Here is a 12,575-nt window from a genome sequence, read left to right as displayed (position 1 = left end):
GGTGCGCCCCGGGAGCCATGTGCGGCCCGGGCCGTGTCTCCAGCGGCCCCCGCTGCACGCCGCCGGCCCCGCGCGGGCTCCCACCGCCGCGTTTGGGGCTTCCCCCGCACGCGGGGTTCCTGAACTTGGAGGATTTGTGCGACCTGGCCGCTGTGGCAAGTGTTGGAGCGGTGGAATTCCCCACCCAGAGCTTACCCCTTCCACGCCAAAGCCGCGAGCTGATGGGATGGCACCTCTCGGAGTTACACATACACTGATTGGGCTTTTTCGTGCCTAGAGCTAAACCGTGATGACTTGAAGCTTGATATTTTTGTGCTTAGTATGTAGCTGGTATCTTTAAGCTACTCTAAAGACTTTCAGAGTCTTAAAAAGTATTGATAGAGTTCTTGAGGAAAGAGAAGAGGCTCACACCTCCGTGCATCCCACGACGCATTTGCAGTCATGCAGTCTGTTTCGCTCAAGCTCTGAAACCTAACATTTGCCTTGTGTTATGTATCTGTGCTTTAAAAATCTTGCTGCCATCCTACGTAAAGATAAAAAGGAGATTTAAAGTTGTTCAGGGCTCCTGAAGCTTGTTTTAGTGAGTACACTAACCGTGTATACACCACAGAGTATAATATGAAGAACCTTGGTTGCTTCAACCCACTCCTTTTGCAAACAGTAATTTTTTTTTTCCACGAAAATCCAGGATGTACGTGTGACGTACAATATCATGTTTCTCTTGCACGGGCATTGATTGTAAAACCTCAGTGGTAGTACAAAGAGTTGTAGAGGAGTTAAAAAAAGTTCCGTTTGATTTACAGCCCTTGCACTGTTCCCATTGTTCTTTATTAACTGCTCTTACCCATCTAGTTGGCTGGCTGGCAGGTTCCTATGTCAGTCAGTAATTTGACTTGAAGACTTAAAAGACATCTTATTTACCCCAATAAACTGACACCAGGTGCTTCCCCGAAAGAGTAAGACTGTTTTAACAGAATAATTCATAGCCATTTTTGTACCATAAATGTCTTAAATCACCCGAATATTGGAGATGACACTTGGGGGCTAACTGCTGTTAATCAGACACTTACCCAGCAGAGAGTTCTCATTGACTGAAACTCTCCATGAGAGATGGATGCATCCTGTAAGTCAGTGTGCAGTAAAGATGACAGCAGCTCGCTGATGGATGTTGAGCAGTAAGGCTATAAATAGATAACAGTCATCAAAAAAAGTTGGAAGAAGAGATCAGAAAGGTCAGAGAAGGAAATAATAAAATCAGAACTTACCCTGAGGGCTTATACAAGTGAAGTGGTTTCTTTTCCACTGTTTCTGGTGCAGGTGTCTCCATACGTGCACTGGAGCTGGCATTTTGCTGCTGGCAAACAGGACCTTTGGCTTGTATTCAGGGATTAGTGTGCATTGCATCCAGGAGGAAATTAACCCCAAAAGCCTTTCCAGAGTGAAGTGCTGGAGTGCTTCTCTGCTGGAGCCAGTGAATGGCTGTTATGACTCTCAATCTGATAACTGGCTGTGGTGTTGCTTTGGTAGCAGTTTGACCCCACTCTGTCTGGTAATTGGCTGTGGTCCTTGCTCCTTTGTACACTGCTGCTTTTAGAGGTAGCTGTGCTTGTGAGTCCAGGGGAACAGGGCCTGCTCTGGGGTGTTTACATGCTCAGCTTGCATTGAGATCGAGAGTACAGGCTGAGTGCTTTTAGCTTTACTGGCTGGACCATTAAATCTGATCAGTGAGCGCTGTAAAATAGCCACTGAGCAAATAAACAACAGTGTTCCTGCTCAACAGCCTTGATTATGTGGCACTGTCACCCACAGACCCTTGGGAGTGCAGTGCCTTGGTTGCTCTGCAGGCACGGGTGATGGCTGTGCTATAATTTGTGTTTGTCTACAACTCTGTTCTCATCTGTTTCCAGCGTGGAAATAGGCGAGAGTGTTCGTGGGGAGGATGTCTACATTGTGCAGAGCGGCTGTGGGGAGATCAATGACAATCTGATGGAGCTCCTCATCATGATAAATGCCTGTAAGATTGCCTCAGCCAGCAGAGTCACAGCTGTCATCCCCTGCTTCCCTTACGCTCGGCAGGACAAAAAGGACAAGGTAAGGCATGGGGTATAGGTTTCTACAGGGAAGTTAAATATACACCTTGAAAGTCCTGACTGCTGGAGAAGATTTAAATGCAGTTTTGTTGCCTCCTCTGCATATGCAACTTCTTTTCAGTTCTTTAAACTTCAGGATACTGGACTGCAAAATGATCTTTTCATAAAGATCTAGTTCTTCATGAAAATATACTAAAGTCTAATCACTAGCTGATGCAAAGATGCAATGTTAATGAGTGCTCCTTTTAGTAACTGCTTGTGAATCACTGCCTGGAAGCAGAAGGCTGACATCTTGATGAAGGAGTTGAACTTGTCTTATACTGTCTTTTTTTTCCTGTACTAGAGTCGAGCTCCAATCTCTGCCAAGTTGGTTGCAAACATGCTCTCTGTGGCAGGTGCAGATCATATAATCACCATGGACCTGCATGCATCTCAGATTCAGGTAGGAGCAAAAATCAGGAAAGGATTTAACCGCTTCCACTCTGAGCCTCTTGACTGCTTTACAAGCTTTCCAGTCATCTGCTTTTTTGAGGCACAGCAGTGATCAAGACTGGGGAATTTGGGACCGGATGGGGAGGTGGATAACAGGTTAACCTGTAAATGAAAGTATAGTTGTTCATGATCAGACTGAGTGTATTGAGTCTTATGTAAATGAACTAGGAAATGATCACTACAGCTTTGTTGCCACACAGTGCCACTGTGTATTCTTCACTAGACCTTTGAGGAATGTGAGGCAGAGAGTGTCCTTAAATTCTGAGTGGAGATTTCTGATACTTAGTGTGTTGTCTTGGAGAAGTGAGCAGTTAGTTCTGCCCTCGGGTGTCCTGGCACAGCTGCTTTTGTGGGTTTAGCTGACCAGGACGATGATCTGATAGCTTGCCTCTGGCAAGACGGGCAATCCCACTTGTATCCATTCAGTGCCACCCTCTCAGATAAGCTGGGTTTGGTTCTCTGCTGTGCTGGTGGTGAATTGAAAGTCATTCATAGACTTTGTTGGCTTATGAACAGAATATCTCGCAGAGCAACTTAAGTCTTGACCTGGGCTGTGTAAGAAAAATGGCAAGAGTATTTGCCAGGGAGAGGAGGGGCTGCAAGCTGTATTTGGTTTTGTTTGTGTGCACCTTGAGCAAGTGCTCAAGACCAAGAAACCCAACTCAGTGCAACTGAGAGGGGTGTGACAGAGGGAAGACTGTCTCTTGTATTGTTGCAAAGGGTAAGGTAGCTACTGCCTGGTGGCTGGCTGTCATTGTGACAGTTGGAAGTGCAGTCATTCACACTTCAGTATGATTTGCCCAGAAATACTGTCTCAGATGAAAAAAAAAAACAAACCTATGGGGGCACAGCTGAGAGGAGTCTCAGAAAGAGCATGAAATAACTGAGCCCAAGGGGGTCCCCCTCTTCCTTAAGAGCTTGGAGTTGATGAGTGCCATGGTGCTGACCTTGCAGCAGCAGCGGTGAGATTTAATGGGATCATTTGTGCATACGTGCTTCCAGCATCGGAATGAAGGTGAGAAGGGTCTGTTATCCCTGTACCTTGAAGCATTCCTCAAAAGTAGCTGCCCCCCACTCTCCTGCTTGCTACTCCAGGGTTAGCTTCGGGCATTCAGTGACCTTTGAGGTTTGCCTGGAGAAGTCTGCAGGGTCACTGTAAAGTTATGGAACCAGCTGCCTTAGTTTAAAGACAGATGTTGCTCAAGCCTATTTTGTAGATGTGAACAGTTTGGGTAATGAGCTTTAAAGACTGACTGTAAACAGGCAGCCAGCTGCTCTGGAAATGAGTGCATTTGATGCAGGCTTTCTGCACCCCTTAGGACAGAACTAGTTTCATTTTGTGGAGGTGTTAGATGTAAAGTGTTATTTTATGCTGCTGAACTATTTCTGGCTCTGAAGACTTCTTACATTACTATTCTGTGTATCCCAAAGACTACTGCCCTTACATCAAGGGAAGTAAAAAGGAAAGCTGAAAGCTGTGGAAAGGTGATGACTGCATGCCTGATCATATAGAAGGCTTCTTGCAATTGTTTCTGGAGTGTGACTTTCAGCTACATCTGTTCCTGTTGTCTTCCTTGCAGGGTTTTTTTGATATCCCTGTTGATAATTTATATGCCGAGCCTGCTGTACTGAAATGGATCAAAGAGAATATTCCAGAGTGGAAGAACTGCACCATTGTTTCACCAGATGCTGGTGGAGCCAAGAGGTGAGCTGTCAGACAGGTAGCTTGGGATGCTGCTTCTGTGTCTACTTCGGTTCCTAAGAATACTTGAGACCCTATTTTTAAAACATGTTCTTTCTGCCAGTCTGCCTTCTCTCAGACAGTCTGGGACAGCTGGTGAAGAGTGGTCAGATATTCTTCCTAGGGAGTGTTTAGAAGGTTTCTTGGGCTGCATGGAGGATTAAATAGCTTCTGGAATCACAGCTGCATAGGTAGGAATTGCACAACAGCTACATCCCGTGGACTAAACCAATTTGTACAGGAGTATTTATGCCAGTTGAAGGAGGAAATAGTGTAGCTTACACCCCTATGCTAAGGAAAGGTTACTGCTGCTGATTAATGATACATTCTTATCCAGGCTGCTTTCTTTGCAGAATTAAGCTTAATCTGTTGAGGCATTTTCTTACTTTATTACTCTGGATTTGACTATCTAGCTGTGATTTAAGTCTGCTGCTGCTCTTCATCTTCCCTGAGAGTGAGGAAGATAGATGGTTCTATATGCAGCATATGTTATAGCACGTTTCTATTTTGAAAGCCTGACAATCTCCCATCTCCCTGCCGACAGACATACCAGTTTTTGGGCAGTTCAGAGTGTTTTCAGGTGCTTTTTAGGAGAAACTAGGCTGTTCCTTGATGCTTCTGTCTGAGGGCTACATGTGGACAGTAAAGGGACACAGATGTGCTCTTTAATCGAGGACCATCACACCAAAATGTTGGTGTGTGCTGATCTGATTCGTGTGCCTCAGAATGTTTTAAGTGGTGTGTTACAAGCAGCCAAGAGACACACTGTAGTCACTGTATGTCTTCTGTAGCTTTGCTGTGGTCTGTGTATTGGGCAGGACCTTCTGTATATTCAGCTATTTCTGTAGCTGGTTGCATAACACAGTATATGAAATACCAAACCAGCCAGATATAATCTGACTCATGAAAAAATCTGCTCAAAAGCCTCTTATACTGAAATGTGTCGATCTTGGCTGGTGCAGTATTTTATGGAGATATGCAAAGCTAAATACTTCAGTTTAGTTTAATAGTCTTGTGTAGGACCCCCAGGATGATAAGTCTGATCTAGTGGGGCTAAGAGTTTGCTTATCTAAAGTGCAGAATTTCCTGGGGGCATGTGTGTTTTATTCCTTCCACTCTTAATGCTTTTAAACTCTTTATTACTCATCAGTATCAATATATAAAGTTAAGATCCCTCTAGTAAGGTTGTTCTGCAGTCACTTGAGTGGAAGTAAATTTGAGGTGGTGTATTTGCATTTGCTGGATGTGTAATCCTGCCATAATCTGTGCCAGCACTTGTGTGCATGATGATTGAGTGCTTACAAGAGTGAAAGTAGAGCCCTGTCATAGCACTACTTAAGCCTTTCCAGTGTAGTGTTACAAAGATGACAACTGTCCAAGTGTTTGGATCACTTCAGGTTTGCTGACCTTGCTGGTTAAGGTTTGTTTATCTTAAATGCAACCTAGTTTACAGTGGTCATGATGAAAGATGAGATCTATATGCTGTCACTGAGAGAGATTAGATCAGAGATTGCAGTTTAGCTGCTTGAAGGGAAACTAAGGTGGCAGAGTGCCTTTTATTAATTGCTTGGGAGCAGTAGCAGATGTGGTGACAGCTCCTCTTAGTGCAGTGTGCTTGATATTGAAAGAGCTTTGATGGAAGCTGCTGTGTGGAGTTAAGTGTTGTTTGGAAACTGTTCTCTCTTCAGAGTGACCTCCATTGCAGATCGGTTGAATGTAGACTTTGCCCTCATTCACAAGGAGCGCAAGAAGGCCAACGAGGTCGATCGCATGGTGCTGGTGGGGGACGTCAAGGACAGAGTGGCCATCCTGGTAGATGACATGGCAGACACGTGTGGCACCATCTGCCACGCTGCAGACAAGTGAGTGGGGCTGACTGCTGCCTTCCTAATTCAGGAACCTGCTCGTACTGAACACTGTGGAATGAGTTAAGCAGATTATTTGCATGTTGAGTTTCACAAGGTCTCCTGCAGTTTCTTGATTATTCGTGTCATACAAAATAAAGGAAGAAAACCCAGTTAAAGTTCTTGCAGTGGGAATAGGCAGAAGACCATGGTTGTCTTTTTTTTTAATTTGAAAAATGTCTCTGTTGAAAATGGACTGTCACTGACCATGCCAGGTAGAACTAAGTGTTGTCTGGTCCATCAGCTGATTTTGTATTAGAAATAAGCTTTGCAAACTTTGATATTGTTCATGCCCTTTACACTAGAAACACCAATATATGTGAGACTGTTAACTATGAAATACAGTATTAAATATTAGCTACAATTATTATTAGTGACAAATATTAGCTATAATATTTAATATTGCATATTAAATATTTCATACTGTATTAAATACAGTATTCAAGTATTAACACACTATTAAATATCTTCTGCCGTGTGTAGGCAAAAATTACAGGAGGTGATTTGTATGATCTGGTCCAAATATTCCAGAGCTAAGAACAAAGGGGTTTTTTCAGTGTGTGCTTTGCCTGTGGTGGATTTCATGGGACCTGTAAAATTGTTTTCTTCCCCCAAGTCAATAGAGAGGGGGAATCAAAGGTAGCCTGTCCCCTAAGCACATGGTGCTATGTCCTGTCATTCTTACCATGTGCCCTACACTAGTGTCAGCTTAATACTTGCTGAGAATTACTCATCCTTCTCCTTTACTACGCCCTTGCAGGCTTGTGTCAGCTGGAGCCACCAAAGTTTATGCCATCTTAACTCATGGGATCTTTTCTGGGCCAGCAATTTCCCGGATCAACAATGCCTGTTTTGAGGCAGTTGTAGTCACAAACACAATACCCCAGGAGGACAAGATGAAGCAGTGCCCTAAAATCCAGGTGAGTATCTATTTTCTGTCACACCTGGTGGGCAGTAGCCTTGTCTGTGCACCTGTTGGGGGGGAAAACCCCACAATAAATACTGTGTAGTGCGAACTGTGGTTCTGTTGGTACTGCCATCAGTGTTGGCTAGTTCTCTTGGCCCTATTGCTGTGGGGTAACAGATGTGTTACACTGATATAAAACGGCTTCTGTTCCACACTGTCTCAAACAGTTCACTAAAAGATCTTTTTTTTCAGGGCTTGTTTTACCTAGATCAGGTGTCTGATTTAATGGGGCTACAATGTAGGCAAGTAGTTGGATGTGTGCCCTTTGGAGGAGTGATGTGCTGATGATGTGCAATGCTGAAACAGAGGTAGACAGGGACTTCTGATGCTGGTGCTGACAGCTTTGTTATATATCTGTCACTTCATGCCCAGCCTTTGCCATCCATATGAAAGCTAAAAGCTGATCATGAGTCCCAGAAGCTGCTGTTCAGCCAGTTGTCAATCCGCTCATCCAGTGTACTCTTCTTGAGTTTGCCTGTGAGGATTTCACAAGAGACAGTGTCAAAAACCTTGCTGAACTCAACAATATCCATGGCTCCCCCCTCGCCCGTCCAGGCAGTTGCTTCATCATAGAAGGTGATTAGGTTGGTTCAAGCCTGATTTACCTTTGGTGAGTCCATGCTGACTATTCCTGATCATGTTCGTGTCATCCATGTGCATAGAGATGGCTTCCAGAACAGTGCTCCGTCACCTTTTGAGGGATTGGGGTGAGGCTGTCTGGCCAGCAATTCTGGGTTGGCTTTGCTTTCTTCCAGTCCTCAGGCACCTTTGCTGATCTCCAGAACCTTTCAAAGTTGATCATGAGTGCCTGGCTGTAATGTCTGCCAGCTCTCTCAGTACTCACAGATGTATCCTGTCAGGGCCCGTGGACTTGTGGGTATCAAGTCTTTCCAAGTGTCCTCTAACCCAATCCTCCTTGACTAAGGAAAAGTTCTCCTTCCAACATTCCCTTACCCTGGTCTCCTGTTTGTCAGTGCAGACTGATACAAAGAAGGTGCTCACTAACTGCTTTCTCTGCATCCTTGGTCACCAGGGTCCCCCTTCCCTTTAGTAACAGGCCCACATTATTATTAGATTTTTCCAAATACATCAATAACAAGAAGAAAACATTCTTGTTTTCCCTGACATCCTTGGCCAGATTTAATTCCAGGTGGGCCTTGGCTTCACAGCACAAATACCTAGGACACAGGCATTTGGAGAAGTTCTGGCACTACTCAGACTCAACCAGTACTGTGGTGTGAGTGTAGAAGCTTCCTCACTACTGGGCTGCTGGTGAAAGGGAAGCTGAGCTGATTGAAGCTGCAGTCAATTTTAAGCTGCTTTTGGAAATATGTTATAAGCTGATTTCAAGCTGCTGTTGGGTTGTATTTCTTTCAGTATCTGGATGATACTCCTGCAACATCTAAAACATGTCTGGTGCTTTACGTTGTTTCCAAGCTCCACACTGCAGCTGGTGTAGGCAAAAATGTTAAACTGGCAACCTCTGTGTAAATAGCTGTAGCCAAAGATTGCAGTGGAGCGGTTTTCCAGGCTCTCCTTAAATACCTCACTTTTACACACTGATGTTTGATGTTGAGGAGCACAGAGCTAAAGGATTTGTCACAAGTCACAGGCTTTACTCTGCAGCGTGTTGTTTTTTTCTTCCCTTCAGAGAACTTAACCAGAAGATAAAAAATATTAAGTATCGTTTTCACTTGGTTTCCTTAATGCAGCATGAATATGGTGGTTCTTACTAGACTACGTATATTGAAGTGCTTTAGCTGTGGGGATTCTGAGCTGGATTTGGCTGAGACTTGACTTTCCCTCCTGGTACCTGTGTGACCCCACCAGATGGAGCCAGCACAGCGTCTGGGAGCTGAGCTGCAGCACAGCAGCTTCATCTCTCAGGCTGCTGGCAGCAGTGGTAAAACCTCTTGGCTCAAGGGAAGTGATTTCATCTTGATTTAGACTGCCCTAACTTCTCTGCGCAAAGTGAATACGAGTTGTGTGGTAAACAGGCTGAGCCTAGGGAGTCTGAGCAAAGCAAGGCGATGGTAGACCGTAACTCTGACAGACCAACTACAGTATTTGTAGTGCTATTTGTAGAGTATCTTCGGGCTTATATGTAATTAAATCCTAATCCTGTGTAGAAGTAATTTGTCTGCATCTGGCATGTTATAAATGTGGGTGATGAGTTTATTCTTTAGCTTCTCCCTGACTTCCCAGGCAGTCTTTCAAGCTTGATGCCTTTTCTCAATGGCACTGATGCATCTTTCTTCCCTTCCAGGTGATTGACATCTCAATGATCCTTGCGGAGGCCATCAGGAGGACTCATAATGGGGAATCCGTTTCCTACCTATTCAGCCATGTCCCTTTATAACAACAGATGTCAGCTGCTGCTTGTATGGCTTTTTTTTTTAAAACCAAAAGTTGTTCAGCTTGTTGTAAAGTTCAGTAGAAGACTCTGCTTGTTCCAGTGCAGTTCTCCACAGCTCCTGCTTAAGTCAGGCTTACTGGCTCTGTTCCCAACACTGGGAGGCTGGAGGGGGAAAGCTCTTCTCTGTAACAGCCAACTCCACCAGCACCCTGTGCATGGAGCTGATCAGTAGCACTGACTCAATTCTGCAGGTCTGTGGAGAGCAGGACTGACACATGGCTAATTGCCACAATTATTTTGAGGGGGGGAGGGAGAGGGTTTGTCTGTGGGCAGGGTTAGATGATCTGGCATGCACACCCTAAATTGTTTGGGAAGTAGAGCTCTCTAGGACATGTTGATCTGGATCTACAGCAAGAGCCCAAGAGACTGCTGGCTGTCTTACCACTCTGTACCTGACAGAGCCCTTGGAGAGTGGTGGGGAAGGCTTGTGTCTTGGCCAGGCTTGACCCTTGGTGAAGCCCTAGGGGACACCTAGGAGGTGGTTCCGCTACAACTTCCTCCCATGAAAGGAGATCAGTGTAGCTTGCAAACTTGAATTCCTTGTAATTGTTGATGAAATTAAATGCCCTTTAGTGTGCTACACAGCAAAGTGAGGATGAGAGCAGCATCTGTGCAGTGCTGTGTTAGCTTAGGGAGGAAGGTGCATCCTGGGCAAGTGTTGTTTTCCAAAAACTCTTGACGTAGGGAACTTGGGATGGTTGTGTGCTTTGGTTTCTTAGTGCAGGCTAAAACCAGCTTCTCAATTTCACAGCTTCCTGTTAGCCTTGCTAGCTAACTAGAGGACTGCTGTCATGTACTGCAGCTGCACCTTGACCTGCTGTGCAACCCCCTGACCCTTTTTTTTTTACCAGTACAGTAGTAAACAGAGCCTCTTTATCCAACAGCAGCAGGATTGTTGCATCTAGCAAGTGCCTGCTCAGATGCTGGGGTGACCTGAAACACAACAGCTTTGTGTCCAGCTGGCTTAGCCTCTCATTCATTGCCTGTTAACAGTCCTTTTATCCTATAAGTTACTGACACATCATTTGTCCTGCTCAATTGTCTGCCTTTCCTTGAAAGCATTGCTTCTTGCAAAATACCTTAAGCTAAGGAGCATGGCAGGTTGCAGGACAACAAAACCTGAAGGAACCCTTGGAGTGGGTCTGATGCGTCTCAGGAGTGTTTATGGCAATGGGTTGAAGAGGCTGGTGATCCATAGTACAGGGAAAACAGCAGATTTAACACCAACCTGACAGGCCACAAAGTGCCTGAAAAAAATACCAAAACTAGAGCTGGCTGAGGCTCTTGGATGTAAGAAGTATCATCTGAAACTTGAATACTTAGAAAATGTACCAGACAATCGTAAGGTAAACTGCTAAGTCTCTCTTGAACTCTTATGGTTTATAGACCAAACTGTTTTGTTCTGGTTTTGTTTTGGTTTTTGGGTTGGTTTTTTTGTTTGTTTTTTTTTTAATAAGCACTCCTCTTTTATTTGTTTTTGAGCTGGAGGAAGGGAAAAAGGGAAAAGAAGGAACTTGAAATTACTTTCTAGAGTAACCAGCATGACTTTGAGGGGCTGGGGTGTAAGTGGAACTAACTGAAAGATATGGTTAAAATCTAGGGAAGTACTTCTTTAGCTGTGCCTTTTACTGAAGACTTCTCTCCCTTCCTAAACTCCTGTCCTGTGGCAACGTTAACACTTCTATTAGTGTAGAGCTTTTCTTTTTGTATAAGAATTGATGTTTGTCTGGAAACTGTGCATCTCTTGCTTCTTTGCTTTGCATCCTGCACTGAGCTCTCCTGAGAGTCTGTGATCCCACCTCCTGTATGGGAGCCCCTGCTGCCATCCTGCTGCTGCTCTGAGAGCCAAAAGCCAGGACATCAGAGCAGTGCTGGGAGGATTTTCAGCAGCATTTGTGTTTAAAGTTAAGACCTGATGAAGGAATTAAACTTTTATTTAAAAACCACGGCCTCTGCCTGTAAGTGCTTCTAAATATCTTAAGTGACATGAATCTTCCGAGTTGGGTCATTTTAAGGGCAGATCATGAAGTAATTTTGTTTGGAAGGGGCCTTGGAAGGTCATCTGGTTTAACCCTTGTGCATGTGGCCAGCTGTGAGGTTCAGCTTGGCTCTGCTCACATTGCATGGAAAGAAAAGCGTGGGACCAAGCACTGAGCAATTGCTTTTGTGCATATTTGATTTCCTGGACTTAATTGTCAGAGGTGGTAGTGCAGCTTCTCTTGTACTGTTCAGTTATGTATCTGAGCAGATTTGTTCACATAATGTTCAGGTGGGGGAAGCTTGAATATTTTAACAAGTACAAATGAAGAATTTGTAAGTGTCTTGCACAAAGCTGATGATCAGATACAGCCAGATTATGTCCTGAGAAGCACTTGTTCTGACTAAACCCTGATTCTTTCTCATTTTGTGTGGCAGATGGGAAATGAAGTCAGAAGGATGAGATGGCAGGTCTAGAGAAAGGTCTTTGGTATTACAAATAGACTTCCAGGTCTAGACTGAACATGACCATGGCCTCAGGCAGACATTTGCTGAGGATCACAATTGTCATCCATCTGTTAAAATGTCTTGCAGTACTGGCCAGTGAGTAAGTGGAAAAAATGGGGTTTTTTCCCCCCAAATAGCAGGGTGGGTGCTGTGGGTCTTGTCAGGATGATGTAGCAGATTTCACCCTCTCTGGCAGCAAAACAGAGCAGAGCTTTACAGCCATTTGTACACAGGAGACCATTGCTATTAGTGTATACAATGTTTTCTTAGTTACTTTAATAGAACCAGGGGTTCAGGTTGGGAGAGGGCACAGGCTTAATATGCTGTATGACATTGTAGCTCTTAAAAAGGATGGGAGATACCTCCTTGGGACTGTTCTCATACCTGTGTGAAGTGACTCTGCTCTGAAACCTTCAGATAGGAAGGGATGGAGTCTTTACCAAAGTCTGGAGGTGAGCTGTGGGGTGCCTTAGGCTTTCCT

The 12,575-nt window shown here is 44.5% G+C and overlaps 1 protein-coding gene across 1 annotated transcript in view; it reads left to right on the top strand.

Annotated features, from left to right (window-relative positions):
• PRPS1 (phosphoribosyl pyrophosphate synthetase 1) overlaps positions 1-11,556 on the top strand; it is a 12,423-nt gene extending 867 nt beyond the window's left edge. Inside the window, exons 2-7 of the mRNA XM_008636197.2 lie at positions 1,908-2,091; positions 2,434-2,532; positions 4,163-4,287; positions 6,012-6,185; positions 6,988-7,147; positions 9,461-11,556. Coding sequence (XP_008634419.1) covers positions 1,908-2,091; positions 2,434-2,532; positions 4,163-4,287; positions 6,012-6,185; positions 6,988-7,147; positions 9,461-9,553 — 835 coding nt within the window. The 3' untranslated portion in view covers positions 9,554-11,556. The remainder of the gene's footprint in view (positions 1-1,907; positions 2,092-2,433; positions 2,533-4,162; positions 4,288-6,011; positions 6,186-6,987; positions 7,148-9,460) is intronic.
• Positions 11,557-12,575: the final 1,019 nt, after the last annotated feature.

Source organism: Corvus brachyrhynchos, unplaced genomic scaffold (genome assembly GCF_000691975.1).
Source record: "Corvus brachyrhynchos isolate BGI_N302 unplaced genomic scaffold, ASM69197v1 scaffold346, whole genome shotgun sequence".
Taxonomy (NCBI): Eukaryota; Metazoa; Chordata; class Aves; order Passeriformes; family Corvidae; genus Corvus; species Corvus brachyrhynchos.
The sequence above is the reverse complement of the archived record's forward strand: the minus strand, read 5'-3'. Positions and strand labels throughout refer to the sequence as shown.